We start from the raw sequence: 19,776 nt of genomic DNA on the forward strand, positions 1-19,776 counted from the left end.
AATTCACAAACAAATGACGATGAATAAAGGAAATCCTTAGGACATCAAAGAGTTCTTCAAGGATTCACGCCTGGTGAGTATGGGCTTGGCACACACACAGGGTCCTGAGCTGGATATCATCATTCTTCTCTTTCTTGGTCATTCCCTTTGACTTCTCTCTCTCTCTCTCTCTCTCTCTCTCTCTCTCTCTCTCTCTCTCTCAGGGTAACTTGGAAATTTTTTTTAGCTGGGGCAGCATAAGCCTCAGGCTTCCTTGCACTATAATAATAATAATAATAATAATAATAATAATAATAATAATAATAATCTCGGAGAGTGTAGGAACCAAGTTCTCCGATTAGAAAATATACAAAAAAAAATTGCATTTTCTTATTATTGCGAAATGGATATAAACAAGAAATATATCGCTATTGTTCTTACAATAGATTAAGACAAATATTTATATTTTTGCATCAGATATAACGAAATTTTTCCGCCTCTGGTTATATTTCGCATATTAAATTTAGGTGTGCTTATAGTGAAACTTAAGTAAATTAAGAAATTACAAATTCAACCATATTGTGAAAAATGGCTCATAAAAATTCATCGCGTAATTGAGAGGGTACGAACTCAGGTCTTTTCCACCTGCTACGGGGATGACGGGTATGTTACTAACTGTGCTTTAACAAGGACATCGTGAGTTAAGCTTATATCTGAAAGTGTCTGCAATTCTTCGCCCTCGTGGTACCATAGCTGGTATATTCACCGTCCTCCCCAAATCGGGTGGAAAAGACGTCAGTTCGAATCCCGTCAATGGTACGAGGAATTCTTATGGGCTTTCATCACAACCTGGCTAAGTGAGGTCTTTGGCGAGGGTATTATGGTTTTTTTCTCAAAGAAACTCGCGATTTCGTCCAGCAAACAAAAAAATCGATAATAACACGACACATGCAATGTACAGACATAATAGACACGGAATAATTTGGTCCATAAGTCGCATTGATTATAATACCCTAAAACAGAAATACAACAGAATGAAATTCTACCAGACACGTTAGGAAGGAGTGCATGTTGAGAGCGTGGTCAATAAATTCGGTATTGGAGAAACTGAGCAAGGATCGTGAGGTAGCATCTTTCTTCCCTAATTTGGTGCTTCTTAACAGGAGAGACTGTTATTATAGGGATGGAATGCGAGCAAAAATATTCGCTGAAGCCATCAAGATAGTGTTGGGTGGGTAAGAAAACTGATAGTTTGGGGAGATACAAACACTAATATATTAACAGTATCGGCACGCAGGCAGGAAAAAAATTTATTTTTGTACTGTTTCTACTAAAACAAGCAGCAGGAGCCTGAAAAGCAGGCTGTTGGTCAAATTAAGGCAGCATTACCATTGGTAGTGGCAAAAGATGCAAGACAGCAAGCTTATATAGCATCAGCTAAAAAATAACACTTCCCATCCACTCCATCCAACAGTTTGTCTAGTTCTTTCTTGAATTTATTTAAGCTATCAACTTCCACATTAATAGATGGGAATTTGTTCGCAATTAACTACCCACTATTCTGCAGTCATCCTTTCTCAATCCATTCAAAGCCTTAAATACCTCAATCAGATAACCACGCAGGTGCCTAGTATCCAGATGCAACAATTTGCAGAACTGAAACCTTTCTTGCTAAGAGCACCCCTTTGTTCCTCTCACCAATATCGTTACCCTTACGACATACTGGGTTTCCTTAAGAAACAAATACATGGGCTGTGTTAAGAGTTACTATAAGTAAAAATAATTTGATGTATCCTTATATGTACAATAATAATAGGAGCATAATAAACAAATTTGGCAAATTTCTAGTGCTGCACAAACCATCAAGTGCAGAGATTATGAGGATAACAAATACATGGTATCACTCAGACATGGGGCTCAGAACTTCAATATGATGTGTTCAGTGTGTACAGAAAGGATAAAGAATTACAAACAGTTACATCAGGATCACCAGGAAGTTTCTTTCATATACCCATATATCTATTGTGTCTGTAAATTGCGCGCGTTCTCTGGTTGATTTTCCTGTATTGCTGGACGAAAAATCTCCAGTTACTGGAGAAAAAAAACCTTGCTATCTACGTTTAAGACCGATTAACTCACTGTATGTGTAGCCTGTCTATGACGGCACTCAGACTAATGTCCCTCTCTACATAGTGTCACTGTGATGAAATACAGAAACTCTGTAAAATGGGCCGAATGTGTGGTTAATGAATGTATGTATGTGTAGTATACATGATGTAGTATATGTTGAGAGTGTCAGGACTCTTTGCCACCAGTGAGCAGCCATCACCTGGACATGTGCTGTCCAGTGTCCGTCCTCGGCAGGTGAATCAGGACCTGTTTCCTCTATTTTATTGCATCTACTGGAGTAATGCAAAAGCAGTGGACACAATGACCCCCGTACTCAGGTTGTCCAGTCCAGAATACTGCACTATCTTAATTACGTGCCTTTTCCATTGTCAGTGCGCAATGCACAAAGTCCTGTATCCACAGGTAGTAGTGCTATACCTGTGGGTGCCAGCAAATTCCATATCCAAGCTGCCCAGTCCTGGGTACCAGCAAAAAATAAAAAATAATAAAAAAATTTTCTTTTTTAAATAAAAATAAATACATAAATATATAAATTATTTTGCACCAGTGGACTCACACCAGCACGACACTCCATAACTACTGAATAAAATAATTCAAAAATTCCTGACCAGCAGTTCCCTAGACCACCGGGGAACGGCCCCTGGTCATGGGGATTTTCTCTTAATGGCCTGGTTTGCTTTGCTGCGTCTACAGTTGCGCTTGTGACTGCACGCTGGTGAAGGTCAGGGGTTTGGGTCTGGTAGTGCTCAGTCGACAGTCTCTATGCGTTTGTAATGATCGCTTCCTCAAATACAGGTGGCGCTACTGTTCATTCCCTGTGTTGCAACGATGTTTAGAGTGTTCCCATAAAATACGGTTTCTACTTTGGATTATCAATTCCCTGGACTGTGACGACCATTTCAGTGGATGCAGCATAGCTTACTCTACCTGCAGGTAAAATTTTATCATTTTATTTGAAGTGGGAAGGCCATTTTACAAGCAAGTGAATATATCGTTGTATCTTCCCTATGGAAACCCACGTGGTCGCCATAGCGATAGTGTCACTGAGGCAGTGAAACCTGTAAACTGTGAAACTGACTTGGAGCGGAGTTCTCCCAGGAAACTTTTAAACTGGTCACCTCACATACAACGTCTTTATTTCAAATTATAGCAGTTCATTTTTACCTTTTACCATGTTTATCGCCAGTCTCCTTTGTTCGCCACCATATTGTTTCACTTAGCAATTCTACGTTTTTCGAGTTGGCACTAAGAAGCTTCCTGCTAATTGGCTATAAATTCTAGCTGTTTTGAGCAACTTCAAAAAAAAAAAAATAATAATAAATAAATAAATAAGGTAATAATGGTAGTAATAATGAATAAATAAATAATAATAAATAAAATCGTAATAATAAACAACAATAAAATTAAATAAAATATGTCAAAAATTGAATCTCAAACGGGAAACAGTACTCCCGTAGTTGTGCTATTGCGCCTTTCATTCAGAGAACGGCACACCTCGAGCAACGAGGAATTAATTGAAAACACCTGCCCAAACTCAGCTCTGATTAAACGGCTCAACAACAAACCAGCTAAGTTAGGCACTTATGTTTCCTCGCAACGGGATTCTAATAATAGTAATATTATTGTTGATGAGGAGGTCGCGAGTGTGGACACCAATATGAACAACTCCACCCCTCCAGCTGAGCGAAAACGGCTAAAAACCAAAAAAAAAGTCAAGAAATCCACTAAAACTTGTTCTCCTTCAGCTGCTCTCTGGGAGAACCTAGAAGAAGAACTGAACTCCATGCAGTCCTCACTAGATAAGGATTGCTCTCACTTGGAGAAAATTATGATCCTCAGGTCCATGATGGAATGCTGCCTTCGCTTTGAAGGAAGTAGAGTAACCAAGCCAGCTGCCCAGAAAGTTACAGGCTGTTGGGTACCCTCGAGAAAATGTTACATGACTTAATACTACAGAACGAACACCTAAGAGCAATCAATGAACAACTGAAGGAAACAAATTATACCCTGACAAAGGCCCTCAGCAGTCCAGCTCGGACCAGCCATAGCACTCAGAACTCTTTCCTCCCAGATCTGACAGCACAATCAAACCGCCAGACTCGGCCTGCACTTCTCCCTACACCTATCTCAGAATCAACTTATGATGCTATGGTACAGCGGCCAAAAATTAATGCCCATCCTCACAATCACACTGCCTTACCACCAGCCAGTATTGGCTGCCACCTTATGGACAGTGCACCGAATATCACGGTTAATGATTATCACCAGACAAAGAACCGGGAATCAAGTGAAATGCCACAGCGCCCCCGGTCCTATTCAGATGCGCTGAGGATCCAACCAATGGCAAATAAGCTATTTGCCCCTTCCAATACCAGACAGAATAGAGAACAAAACCTAGTCATCCTTCGCGCGACCCAGGAAGGTTGCTTCACTTCAAGCGAGGCTGTCAAGGTGGTTGTTACTACCAACCTGAAACCTCAAATGAAAACCATAAAAATTAAAAGCCTCAGAAAAATCGGTAATTCTGGAATCATCATTGAGACTGCTTCCAAAAAAGATGCAGAAAACATTATCCAAATCCCACAGATAAATGAACTTGGTCTTAGCGCTGAGATACCCAAACCAAAGGCCCATCTATTGTAATCTTCGATGTCGAAAAAGGAATTTCCAAAGATGACCTCCTTGAGGAAATATATGACAGGAACCTTGCTGATCATATCACTAAACATGAAATTCAAAGTGAATTTAAAGTCAAGTACTCGACCAAATCCAGATCGGGTACTTGTTGCAATTGGGTAGTCGAACTCTCCCTGAAGATATGGAAAATATTATCCCAACAACAACGAATATTTATTGGCTGGAGCTCTTGCTGGTTCAAGGAGCACATACCTACCATCAAGTGCTTTAAATGCCTCCGATTCGGACACACATCCCATGTCTGTGCTCGACAAGACTTCACCTGTGGCCACTGTGCCGAACGCGGACACACCTACAACAATTGTCCAAACAAAAATCGAGCCCCTAACTGCGCCAACTGCAAAGCAGCAAAAATGGATCCCAATCACTCCGTCCGGGATGTCAAATGTCCAATCTACTTAAGGGTATTGAGAACCATCCAGAACAAAACCGACTATGGCTGTACACCATAATCGCCATTCCACCAACGTCCTCAAGATTCTCCAACTGAATGCCCAAAGAGCCAGAAATGTGGTCGAACAAATTAGAATGAAAATGGATGAAGAAGAAATTGATATCCTCTGTGCTCAGGAGCCCTACACCCACAAGGGACGGGTACAGGGCTACCCTCGAGCATATAGGATCATTGAGACAACCACAGATATTCCATGGGCAGCCATCATTATTAGGAATACTACAATTACAGTCACAAAGATCGACTCCTTGTGCATCCCCTTTGGTGTTTGTGCACACATTATCTGCCAACAAGGCTCTCTGCACGTAGTCTCGTTGTACTGCCGACCACGAACTGATATTGCACCATATATTGAATAGCTCAAGTCAGTCATAACTCTCTTACCTTCCAGCAAAATCCTAGTAACGATGGATGCCAATTGTAGATCTCGCTTGTGGCATAGCCAGGTGGATGGCCACGTAGTTTCCCAGAATGGACAGCGATTAGAAGATTTCCTTTCATCTTCTCCATTTGAGGTCCTTAACCAACCACATCACCTTTCTACCTTCAGCAATACCCTGTGGGAAAGTAATATTGACGTTACCCTCGCCACACGGTCCATAGCACAAAAGTTCTCATCATGGATGGTTCATGAGGCCTGAACCACCTCAGACCACAGGGCCATCTCCTTCCACCTATCTAGACAACTTGATAGTACTCCTCCCATATACCACGATATCATCAGATACTCCACCAAAACAGCTGATTGGAATGCCTTCAAGGACAATATAAAATCAAAACTACAAATGGATATATCCCAACTAAACCATTTTGATCCACAGGAGCACCTCTCCCTCTTAACAACCACAATCCAACAAGCATGTGAGAGAACTATGAAAAAACGTCAGAAGCACCTAAAAGCAGTCCCTTGGTGGTGCAGGGAACTAGAAAACCTAAGGCGCCAAGTCCACACTGCCCGAAAAGCCTTCCAGAGAGCGAGGCACTCCTGGCTTCCTGCTGAGGTCCAGGCTCTACGGGAAATATATAGAAGATATCGTAACGACTACACAAACCTCATTCGGCAGAAAAAGAAAGTGTCTTGGCAGAACCTTGTGACAACTACTGGTAACACAGATCCTTGGGGGGTCGTTTATCGCATTGTTATGAACAAGCTGCCCAGGGGAGAGATGTTAAATGCAACCTTGACTCCCGATGGCAATCCAACACATACATGGGCTGAATCCATGAATAATATTCTGAATGCCCTACTTCAGACTGATGAGAGTCCCGTCAATGATGAACAAAAGCAAATTAAACACGACAACCAGGCCTTCTCCAACAATAAAATAGAACCTCCTTTCACCTCTGAGGAAATGAACAAAGCACTTGACAGAACAAAAATAAATAAATGCCCTGGTCATGATAATATTGAGGCTGAGGTCATCAAGAAAGCAGCAACACATCTCCCGAACCACCTATTAGCACTGTTCAACAAATGCCTTGCAAAAGGAATTTTCCCTGATTCCTGGAAACAGGCAGTGCTTCGACTCATCCTAAAAGGTCCAGATAAAGATCCTACTCTACCCAAATCTTACCGCCCCATTGCTCTTCTCCCGGTCTTGGGAAAGGTAATGGAGCGGCTGCTTCAATCCAGATTATCCACTTACTACCAGACAGCCAACTTAGACTCTCCAAAGCAGTATGGCTTTAAGCTAGGATGCTCCACTGAAGACGCTATGAACAATCTCCTCAACACAGCAAACTCAACCACAGAAAAATATCTACTGGCTATCTCCATTGACTTTGCTGGTGCCTTTGATTCCATCTGGTGGCCCAGCATTGTCAGGAGATTACGTCAACTCAATATTCCACTCAACCTCTACCGCTGTCTCCAGAATTACCTCTTCAACCGCTCAGTAACTGTTCAAACAAATTTTCAGAAAACCTCCCGACCAGTTGTTAGAGGGTGTCCACAGGGCTCAGTTCTTGGGCCCTACTTCTGGAACTTAATACTAGATGAATTTCTTCTTATGGATCTAGGTCCTGTGGACTGCATGGCCTATGCAGATGACGTCATCCTCCTTATCAAAGCTGATTCTAGAACTCAGCTTGAGCAAATTGCCTCCCCTGCCTTAACGATCCTCCAAAAATGGGCAAACAACCACCAGTTAGTCATCTCTGGGGAAAAAACGAAGACTATCCTCCTCAAAGGATCCTTGGACATAAGAAGACCGCCCCAAATTAAAATCTCTGGGCAGACATTGCAACTCAAAACAGAACTAAAATATCTAAGAGTAACCTTCGACTCCCGATTAACATTCTTACCTCATCTTAATTACCTCTCCAACAAAATACGTCGTTATACTGCCATGATCGTAAGAATTAGCAGAGCAGACTGGGGTTTGAAGAGGAGGACTCTCATGCTACTTTACAAAACCACCTTCTTACCAGCTGTGTGCTATGGTGCAGCCGTATGGTTCCCTCGTGCCATCATTGCACGTAATAAAGCAAAGCTGCATTCAATTCAACGCAATATCCTACTCACCGTGACTAGAGCTTGCTGCACAGTCAGTAATCCTGCCCTGCAGGTCTTAGCAGGTACTCTTCCTCTGGACCTGGAGGTTATTCGTCGCGGTCTTGCATACCGCATAAAGAGAGGAATTCCCACCACCATTCTGGATATAACACTCGATCTAGCTAATGATCCAAAAAACGAAATGAAACAGATTTACTCTAAGCTCTTCCAGCATTGGCAAAGATCTTGGGAGCAAACAGCCAAAGTTGAAACAACTAAAAGATTTCTTCGACAAGTTATGATAACTGCACCAAAACCTCCTCCGTGGTACTCACCAGGCCTTCACGTCTCGTTCTTCCTCACTGGTCATGGATCGTTTCGGGCCAAGCTGCATGCCCTGGGTCTCACCGATTGTCCCCCCTCACACGTGGTGACAATGAAGACTGGATTCACCTCATGTATAATTGCCCTCTTTATGATTTACCCAGAAGTCTCCTAATTACCAGAACTGGAAATATACTCAGTGGGCAGGAACATCTCTACATAATTGACGAAACCAACTACAAAGCCTTCACTACTTTTGCCCAGACTGTATTTGAAATGCGTCAAATTCACCTACAGCAAACTGTTCAGCGCACCCCCATCTTATAATGAACCCAAAACTCAATTCACAGAACATATCCTGAATGGAATCAAAGAAAACACCAACAGGATATTGATCTTTATCCTGACCTAACAGGAATCTCTCGACGTTCACAAAGGAAGCTATCTGACAAACCCACCAACCCAAAAAAGGACTTTTCTACAGTAGACACAAGAACTCCAAGCAATCCTTGAGCTTCGTGAATCCATTTGCCTCCTCTCATCCCCTAGGAGAAGATTATCAAAGTCCTCTATCCAGTGTGGGACACGGCTCATTGCCTACAAGTCACCCTTGGCTGAAGAAGATTAAATTGCTGACACTGGGCTCTTGCCCAATGTGGGACCCACTCACTTGCTGGCACCTCTTCTCTTCGAGGTGTAGGACAATACTGATTTTCCTACTTGTGTAGGAACTCACATAAATACTCCTCTGGGAGTGGGACTGGCATTTGACTTATCAAATGCAGGGTCATGCTATTAGGCAACATGACTTTGTGGGTCACTTGACCTCACAATCTTTTCTCTTCTTCCTGAGGTAGGGTGGGTCCCCTTTGGGGTAGCCCACCCTACCTCGCCCTCTTTCTTCTGCTTACCTTCTTTCTTCTCCTCAATCTCTCACCCCTTCTCCTATTTCAAAAAAAAAAAATTATATATTTTTTATTTTTTTTTATTTATTATTATTATTTTTTTATTTTTTTATTTTTTATTTTTATTTATTTTTATTTTTATTTTTTTTTTTTTTGGCCCTCCCTGGGAAGCTCAGGCTAATCCCAGGGTCGGCCAGCCAGAGTTCTCTTCCCACATACCTGGTCCTTCTCGCAGTGCCAGTGACGGTAACTAGCAGTCTGTGGCGTTCCACAGACCCTAGGCTAAGTGGCCAGATGAACAACATAACCCGCACTAAGCAAACATGAACATACACTAACATATGCTATCTGGCCTTGACAGTACTGTCTTACTTCACAAGAGATTCAAATGCGGAGTTGTGCGAAAGCACCGGTGCCGCCTGTCAAAAAAACACTATGTCACTACTCCTCAAATACATTCCACTCTGCTGACGTTTAGGTAAAATGTAAAGTGTAAAGTGTATTTAGGGTCAGACGGCACCAGGGGTTTCCTCGATCTCCACGAAGTTTACATTGTGGTGTGATACAGTTCGCTGTAAAGGTCAGAGATTTAAAAGTGTGTGGATCTTGGAATGTATGGTGTCATGTCATGTACCGTTATTCTGGCCATTTAGCCGCCAGACCTCTACTGAGGCCCGACGTTGCCCGCACTTCGCCCCGTGGAGGCAAACCAGGTACCTAATAGTTTGTATTACTCTGGCAGGTCCTGCCACCTAATTTCCTGGGATTTCAGTGGCTAGGACCTTTAGAAAAAAAAAGTAAATAAAAAATAATAATAAATAAATAAAAATAAATAAATCTATATATACATATAGTGATTATTTAATAATCGATTGCGTGGAGAGAGCGCTTGAACTCTGAGAGGCCAAAATGTGAGCGAAAAGTAGTTTGGACAAAGTTAGATTTTGACGTGTGGAGCACAGCTAGCGTGAAGATAGAGAGGGGAGGAAGAAAGGCAGAAAGATGGGGTCAATAGAAAAGACGACCCCAGTCAGATATCAGTGGGGCATGCCCATGTCCCACTAGAGAGAAAAAGAAGGGTGGCGAGGAGGGGACAGGAGGCCTGTCAACCTCCCCACCACCAGGGAGGCTAAAGTGGGCCAGACAAGGGAACTGGCACAGATCGCCAATAAGACTCGGTGACAATATACTTGTTATTTGGTCAAATCTTTGGATCGAGTCCATGGGTCAAGTCCATGGTTATCACATCAAGGTGTTTGGTCCAGTCCGTGACTCACGTAGTAGCAATATGTCTGCTTTTGGTCAGTTCCTTGGGTCAAGTTCATGGGTCTTGCCTGTGGTTGTCACATCCAGGGCCTGGTCCAGCCTAATCAGTGTTTATCTTTCATGGGATGTGGTCCTATCCTAAGTAGTTTGATTCAGTTGGCTGAATGTCCGTCCATGGAAATTGTGTAGTGGTTTACATGGCCAGGTTATTCATGGTTGGTTTGGTAGAGTCCGGTGATCTTTGGTGGTTTCGTTTAGGGAATTAGCTATGGTTTACGTTGGTTGTGGTTGCTGAGATTGTGGCACAGGGAAGGTTCGTCTTCTACCAAAGAGGTTCTGTGCATATTTTGTTAGTGCCCTGTAACTACCCTCCTCCTCCAGTATATGGCCCTCTTGGTTCTATAATACACATTGGATTTCAGTGATAAGGCAGCATCGCAGGTCGTCATATGAATGACAGTGGTGCATAAGATGCTCCCATGTTTCTATCATTCCACAATAGCATGGGGGTGTCACTGAGTCCAAAGTTTGATAGTTTATGTCTGATGGCGCCATGACCAGTAAGCAGGTACGTAACCAGCACTCCTGGGGAACACCAGTGCGGATATTCCGGGTAGACGGCTTGTTTGTATTATTGGCACGAATTTCCGTGCTGAAGACCAGATTTGTGACGCATAAAGAGGAACAGGGATAACACATCTATTGATATACTGAATCATTAAATTTGGGTTTCTAATACCGGTGAGCTCCTGCCTGGTTGTCCAGAGCGCCGCGTATGTTTTCCTACGGATGATGAGTACTCCCAGCGTGTTTGCCAGATTTGTTGAAGATGTAAGTTGAGTTTCCTCTTCTCTATTTTGGGGTCATTGGTTAGTGTAGTGTGAAATCTTGGCAGGTAGCAGGTTTGCCTTTGGAAAGGTTGTAGAAGAGGCCACAGCGAACTATCTCGAGGTCCAGGGGAAGGGCTCCCATAAGGACCTGCAGTGCATGAGTGCTGACGGTGTTGCAGGCTCGGATGATCATGAGTAGGATGTATCTCTGTACAGTTTCAAGCTTTCTTCTGTTTGTTGCGGTTGTCGCTTTTTTATGCCAGACTCCTGACGCATACAAGATGACTGGCAGAAAAACAGTTTTGTGGAAGAGGGAGAGGGTCTTTTTCCTCAGACCCCAGTCCTTATGGGTGATTCTTGCAAAGAGAGAGAGGAGAAATTTCTAATTTTGTTCCGGAGGTAGTTTATATTATTATTATTATTGTTTCTCCTAGGAGACACCCGGTTACAGCCATTGACTATTGACTAGGGGGTGTAGATACATATTCTGTTATGCAACAGAGAATAATATTATATACAATTTTACATTATATGTAACACTCGTTACTAAATTATACAATACATGTAGCACATAGAGTGGAGTAGGTGAGGCATATCCAGGAGAGTGTTTCCAGATGAGGTCGGAATTCCTGTCAGCTACTGTATGGAGGTTCTTAGTACTGTTTATTTTTTCTTACATCTGTATCTACAGGTAGCAGTTTTTGAGAACTTCTTTTCTGATGTTTTGCTTGTGCAGAGTTTTTCAGGGTTGATTTTTAGGGTATTAAAAAGCTTTAGAGTATTTGCTGGAAAGAATCTTCCCAGACTATCCAACTGCGTAATTGCGGGCTTGAGTTGCTGTTCCTTACCTGCAACTCGTCTTTGTTTTTCTCCGGGTGTTACTATCCAGTCTCGGGCTTTCGGTGAATCCAGCCGTCCCGATAAAATCTGAGCAAGTGTCATTATATTCTTTGTAGTGATCGTTTGTCTCCAAGCAGTGACTTCTAAATTGGAGTATAGTATACCTCTTGAGATGGTAAAAGGCTTAGCTGCAATTCTGTTCAGCCATCTGAAGAGCCAGTATTCTATTTCTAGAAAAGCCTTGATAGTGCTTTCGGGAGCAGAAGACCAGATTTGTGACACATAAAGAGGAATAGGGATAACACATCTATTGATATACTGAATCCTTAAATTGGGGTTTCTAATACCGTTGAGCTCCTGCCTGGTTGTCCAGAGCGCCGCGTATGTTTTCCTACGGATGTAAGCATAGTGCGGAAGGAAGTTCAGTCCTTCGTCCCACTTGAGTCCAAGATCAACATGTGACTGAACCTTTTGGACAAGGATGTCGTTCACGTATATTGTTTATTTTGTTTGGATTTATTTTATTTGTGAAGGTCATTTGTGCAGTCTTGTCTTCATTTAGGTGTAGCCCGATAGAGTCGAGGTATTTTTGTAATTCTTTTATTTTGGCGTTGGCCACTTGGTTGCAGTAGTTGGCAGATTTCTGGTCTTCTGAGATAATAAAAAATTTCACATCGTCCGCATATCGATGAATTGCTTCCTGTTTTGAGCTAAGAAGGGTTCGAGGGCCTTGGCAAAGAGTGTGGCGGACAATATGCCGCCTTGTGGGACTCCTTTATCGACTTGGTACATAGCGTACACATTCCCGTTTGTTATTGTGATTTGTCTGTGCAGAAGAGTGTTCGTTAAAAAATGGAGAACATTTCCTGTAATGAGGAAGTAGTCCCTCAGAATAATTATGAGCTGAGATGGATATGTTGTCGAATGCGGTTGCCACATCTAGAAAAACAACATACAGTTGATGCTTGTTATTTAGCGTTTGCTGGATCCTTAGTAGTGTTCCCATGAGGTTGGTGATGGTCGATCTCTAAGGAAGTATTGAGTGCAGGTATTCAGGTCTGTGTTTAAAGCAATGTTGGATAATGATGTCCAGGATTGTTTTTTCGAAGATTTTTTGCAAAGAGCATCCAACAGCGATTGGTCTGAAGTCTTTTACAGATTTAGGGTTTTTTATTTTGGGGATAGGTTTTACGTAATAGCTTTTCACAGCTTCGGGAAATCCTCTTCCACCATTATTCTCGAAATAGATGTAACAATATATCGATGATCAAACAGCTACAGATTTTAATCATAAAAAGTGGGAATTTGTCTGGCCCGATTGTAGCTTTATTTGGGAGACTGTTGATTGCTCTTTTTAAGTTGTCTCTGCTGATACTGATTTCCTTCAATTCTTCGTTGTTAGTTCACAATTTGATTAGGGTTGATAATGTCTTTAATTTTCTTGATTACATACCGCATTTTGTTAATATTATCTTCACTGTTAACTTGATTTTCCTTGAGGGGTGTTCCGAACTTAGCTTCAGCCCAATCCTTAAAGGTTTTCTCAGTCATTTTATGCATGTAGCTTTTTTTTGTTGGCAATTCTTTTACCCTTTTTTAATTTTGTTATAATCATTTCAAGGTGTGCTTGTTTCTTAGCCTTCGTGAAACGTGCTCTTTCATGCTTGTACCGGATGTGATCCTCTGGATGACCTATTCTTTTTCATTTCCTGTACAGTTTTTGTTTATTTTTGAAAATTATTTTTAATTGTGGGCTGAACCAAGAGTTTGCCCTCTCTGACACTTTTAGTTCCTTAGAAGCTCCTTCTTGCGCTATATGTAAAAGTGATTGCGAGAGTGTTGTTAAGGCAGCATCGGTGGTCAAAAGGTATAGGTTTTGCCAGTTGTATTCGGTAAGGCGTTTTAGAATTACATCATTTTTAATATATTTTGTTGAGAAGATTACCTTTGTTATACTTTTCGAATGCTAACCAGATTGTCGGATGTCTCGTTGTCTTCTTAATGTGGCTTCAAATTATTATTATTATTATTATTATTGATAGCCATATGGTGCAAGGAAGCCTGAGGCTAATGCTGCATCGGCCAAAAAAACAATTCCCTATTACCCTGAGAGAGAGAGAGAGAGAGAGAGAGAGAGAGAGAGAGAGAGAGAGAGAGAGAGAGAGAGAGAGAGAGAGAGAGAGAGAGAGAGAGAGAGAGAGAGGAATCACCAAGAAAGAGAAGAATGATATCCAGCTCAGGACCCTGGGTGTGCCAAGCCCATACTCACCAGATGTGAGCCCCTGGGGTTATGTGAGTGGTCGGTGATCTGATGCGAATTTCATAATGTTCTCCTTCAATCTTATATCTGAAGTGTTATAGTAAATCAAGTCCAGGCACTGAGTTCCTCTTGTTGCTGGTGTTTTCAGTTAACTCATATTTAAGGCTTGCATTGTACCATCCAATTCACTTTTCGCCTCCTGATGTTTTGGTAGCGGCATATTGAGGTCCACCATTACTATTGTATCTGTATTCGCGCTCATGTTCTCAGTCCCCTGCTCTTCCTGCTATACACAAATAACGTCCATCAACATATAGATGAAGACACCAAGATTGCATGCTATGCAGATGACATAGCAATATGGCATACCAGCAGAGACATGGCAAAATCAGAAATATCCATAAACAGATCACTAAAAGGAATTGTGGACTGGGCAAGAGAACTGAAATTACAGATAAATCCCCATAAAACTAACCACACAGTTTTTACCACAGACAGAAGCCGCAGAAAGAACTTTAACCCAGCTATCGCTATAGACGGCGTGCCCACTTCAAAAATGGATAACCCAAAATATCTGGGTATAACCCTCGACACAGAACTACGCTTCACCAAACACATTGAAAACAGCTCCAACAGAGCACTGAAGAAGTTAAACATCCTAAAAAGCTTATGTGGTACGAACTGGGGAGCAAATCCGAAAACACTTAAAACAACTTATACCTCACTTATCAGGGCTAATTTGGAATATGCAGCACCAATATGGGCACATGCTTCTGAGTCTGCACTTGGAAAACTGGACAGGATCCAAGCAAGAGCAGCCAAAATAATCATCGGGGCTGTTTCGTCTACAAACAACACCAAAGCAGAGCGGGAATGCGGCCTTCAGACACTCAATCAAAGAAGAAGATATCACACAATTAAATTCACTAATAAGGCTAACAGCAGAGACATTGATCATATCTCCCGTAGGACCTTTATAAATTGGAACTGCAGGTCAAGACTCAAAAGGTCATCTACCCTGAAATACGATAAGGAAATCAGAGAAAGTCTTGATCTTGAACTCACAAAATATGACATACTTCAAGAGCCTACCTTACCATCTTGCATCCCCCAAAATACCACAATAGATTTGGATCTCGTGGAACACTGTACAAAAAAAGAAATCGAGACCATTGTCAAAGCTATAGGAACCAAAACAATTGAGACTTATTCGAGGTGTGACTTTGTACAGATGTATACCGATGGATCCTCTGACGAAACTATCCTCAAGGGCGGAGCAGGCATACACACCGTCCTGACAAATACTACAAAAATGCAACAAAGCATAAGTGCAGGCAGCATCGCCTCTAACTTTACATGTGAGCTAAGGGCAATCCTTGAGGCCCTAAATAGCTATATTTCACTAAGAGACATAGACAGAGCCAGAGGGCTTGTAATCTTCTGCGACTCAAGAGCGGCCCTGCTGGCAATAAAACATGGACGCACAGGACTCACACAGGACATTCACCGACACTTGGAGACAGTTCATCAATTGGGAAAGAGCTGCACACTACAGTGGATGCAATTCAGGCGACTTTGCAAAGCATGGACGAATCCCCTTTCCAGGGAGAACTTTATAACGAAAAGATCGTGGACTTAGCTAAAGCAGTGATATCAGCGCATGGTTCAATTTGACTTCAAATGGACATGACACCAACCAACCAACCATTCGCGCTCATGTTTGAGGCAAGCCACGTAAAAAGCTCAGCTCTGTTTTCTTTTGTATGCTCTGCGGGTAGATACTATATTACTATTACTATATTAGGGTTACCCGCAAATGATTACATTAACCCGTATTCGTGTCTGTAAATTGCGTGTGTTCTCTGGTCGATTTGTCTGTTTTGCTGGCCGAAAAAACCCCAGTTTCTGAGGGAAAAAACCTTGCTATCTACGCCTGAGACCGACTAACTCAGCCACGGAGTGAAAAAAGCCCACTAAAGTTCCTCGCGTCATCGACGGGATTCGAACTCGGGCCTTTTCCACCCGGTGTGGGGAGGACGGTGACGATACCACTATGCTACTGCGCAGTCATGGGGGTAGATAAATTAAACATAATTGAAATCTCTTAATTTCTGTTCCAAAGATGGCAATGACAGCCTCGAAATTTTCCGATTGCGATTCATGTTCGCTGACTACAGAGAATCCTTTTTTGAACAGAATCATTACCCCGCCTCCTCTCTTACTTTCTCTTCTATTTGCTAGGCAAATAGAACCGCATTTGTCATTGTTAAACTTTATTTGCTGCTTCTTAGCCCATCTGCCTAATTTGTCTACATGAGGTCGGTCGTTTGCGTAGGTTTGGGATGTGACATTTCCGAGATTGAGATTTAGAAATCCGTCAAGGACCACGTTCAAAAGAAGTGGGCCCAGAACGGAGACTTGTGGGCATCCTCTGTAAATTGATCTTGTTACTGTGCAGTATGAAGCAGTGACTTTGACAGATCTGTTGGATAGATATGTACTTATTCACTTAAATAGGTTGATTGGAAGGTTGGCCTGCCGAGGACGCTTGGCCACCATAGGGTGTCAACCACCCCTGCGAAGTCGATTGCAATGACGAGGAAGTATTTCCGATCTGTTGTTGTGGCAGCATCGACAATGGTCTGAAGGGCATCGGTGATGGAGTTTCCTTTCCGGAGGAGAGGAAATCAAGTTACTGATGACTGATTTGTAGGTAGTGTTTATTGCAAAAGTTGATAAGCTAATAGAATCGATCTTCTGGCCTACATTATATGAGATTACTTTGGATATTATTATCCCCTACACTGCAGCATGGAGGGGAAATCGACAAGAAAATCATTACGAACTGGGGGAGGGGATGAGCTTCTGCTTTCCCCCTATACCCTCTAGAGTTCCCAGATTGAATTCAGAAAAAATTAAGAAGTTAGAAGGTAAATATCTCAAGGGAAAAAGTACTAAAGTTGGGAATACAGTGTCAAATTTGAATGGTTTGCAAGGAACAAACGATGTTGCCCAGCAAAATACTGTTCAGGTAGAGGTAGTTGGAGAAATTACAAGTGTGACAAATATGTGATGAACTAGATGTTGTTATTCAAGGAAGTTGGCAGAAGTTGGGTTTGATGATTTTACAGATCTCAATGTAGATGGTGATTTTGATAACTTATATGGAGATATTACAAGAAGTACAGACAGGAACCAATCTTCGTGAACGTGACATCATTGTGTCAAATATTCAAGAACAGAGGTTATATTTTGAGGTGTCAACTGTGTATGAGTTAATCACTAAGTTAAAGAAGCAGGTAGTACCTGCTTCTTTAACTTAGTTCTTAAACTACACTACAAGCGAGTCGAGCAAAATAACAAAGACAGCATCAAACTTTATATTAGATAAGTGGGTTAATTTGAAGTTATTGCAACAGCTGTGCTGATTGATAATGAAAGACTAAAAGCAAAATTAGAAGAGATGGAAGTTAGAGTTACTCTTTTTGATGAAATTGTGCAGACCAACCATTTCCTCCTGCTCAGGAAGAACAGCAAATTTGGGTTGATAAGGTTCAAACATACAGTAGTGTAGTTAAGGAAAATATAAGTGATGGTAATGAAGACAGTAAAATTGGTAATAGATGTGGGGTGGGAGGAAGTAATAAGCAGAAACAGGTGAACACTTTAATATTAAGGGCAGATGTTAATGCACAGTTTACGAGTAGTCAGGAGGTCAAAGAAGTCGGGACGGTCTGTGAGAGCCAAATCCTCTGCTTGCACCTTCACAATGGTGGGACTGTTAGTAATCCTGGGTATAACCTCCATGCACAAGTACGTGGTGGGTGACCACCCAGATGTGAACCAACGTAAGCACGGGTCGAGGTGTGGTGCCCAACCACATGCAGGAACGTCGCCCCTCTATGTTACCAGGCAGTACTAGGTGGTAGATGACTCTCATCAACCGGTGCAATACCACCACTTTGCTTATTGGAGGCTTGAAGTTGGTAAAACCCATGTTTAGTCTCTAGAGCTAAGTTCCGGTCAACCCTTCCCTATCTCTTCCATCATGCAGTATGATTGATGACTTTTGAGGTTATGATGAACATCGTGGCGAGATCCAATATCTCTTACATTTCGAGGGTACAGCTCTAAAACGGTGTTCGCAGGCCGGCCGCTAGTTAGTACACCGGACCAAACCTATTGGTAACTCTCTAGGAGGCTTCCGGATCAGCTAGTGTATAATCTTGTTACCTCTACTCTGCCAGATAGTGACTGGAGGGAGTCCGAGTAGTGTGTATGAGGGGAGCATTGTCGAGGCCACGTTATGTCAAGGATCTGGGTATATTCTTACCACTTGTATGCCATATCCAAAAATTTCATTACTTCATACAGCATGTCCCACCCACTTTTTCTTACTATTGAATACACCATGAATTGTCAAACTAATAGAGCAAGCTTATCTGCGAAAAGAACTAAACCTCCCAAACACTTCCTAATTCATTTCACAAATATACGTGGTCTCAATTCTAATCTCAACGATGTCCATTTGCACTTGCAGTCTGCCAAACCCCATGTACTTTTTCTGACAGAATCTCAGTTATCGGTTGATTCAACTACTGCTCATCTCAGATGCCCAAATTATTCACTGTATGATTCCTTTCGCCTCAAAGGTGGTACTTATGCATATGTCCGTTCTGATATTCCCTGTCAGAGACTTGGCAATTTGGAATCTCCTCTCTTTGATCGTCTCTGGCTCAAAATCTCTCTACCTCATTGTGTCAAATTCATCTGTTGTCTCTACCGTTCTCCCAACTCCACTAATCACTTGGAGCTCTTTGACTTCCTCTCTTTGCAACTTGACTTTCTCCAGTCCAACTTTCCTAACAGTGAGGTAATTTCCCTTGGTGATTTTAATGTTCACAACTCCAGCTGGCTTCCGTTTTCTAGTCACACCGACCCAGCAGGTCGAGATGCTGAGGCTTTTGCAATTACTAATGAGCTAGCACAGATTGTTCATTTACCTACAAGAATACCAGACAATCCTAATCATACAGCCAATATGCTTGATCTTTTTCTCACAAACAACCCTTCTAAGTACACGGTCGAAGTGAGAGGTCCTTTAGGCACTTCAGATCACAACTTGATGATTGTCTCTTCTCCAATGGAACCTTTATCTCATGGCTATTCCCAACCTTGTGTTCTTTGGCATTACAAGAATACGAAATGGGATGATCTGCGAGATTTCTTTTCTTCTTTTCCTTGGTCGGATTACTGTTTCAAAACTTCTGATGTCAATGTTTGCTCAGATCATGTCAGTGAAATTATTCTTGCAGGAATGGAATCCTTTATCCCACACTCCACCTTAAAATCTCGTATTTTTTGTCTAAACATTGGTTTTCCAATAAATGTGCTAAGGCTGTTCAAGAGAAGAATGTTGCATATCGTAATTGGCTTGTTTCTAATTTTCCAGTTTCATTTTCTGCCTACACCAAAGCTCGCAACAATTGTAAAGCAGTTATTAATCAGTCCAAACTAGAGTTTGAACAGGCTAAGAGTAGAAAACTTGCTTCTTGCCCTAATGTTACCAAGCATTCTGGTCTCTTGCCAGAGCTATT

The 19,776-nt window shown here is 42.0% G+C and overlaps 1 protein-coding gene across 1 annotated transcript; it reads left to right on the forward strand.

Annotated features, from left to right (window-relative positions):
- The first annotated feature begins 14,558 nt into the window (after positions 1–14,558).
- LOC150090035 (uncharacterized) lies at positions 14,559–15,818 on the forward strand. Its single transcript, XM_090390153.1, has one exon. The coding sequence runs from the start codon at positions 14,559–14,561 to the stop codon at positions 15,816–15,818; it is 1,260 nt and encodes a 419-aa protein (XP_090246279.1).
- Positions 15,819–19,776: the final 3,958 nt, after the last annotated feature.

The sequence above is a fragment of the Mastigoproctus giganteus genome, chromosome 2, assembly GCF_048544385.1.
Source record: "Mastigoproctus giganteus isolate SK-2022 chromosome 2, ASM4854438v1, whole genome shotgun sequence".
Lineage (NCBI taxonomy): Eukaryota > Metazoa > Arthropoda > Arachnida > Uropygi > Thelyphonidae > Mastigoproctus > Mastigoproctus giganteus.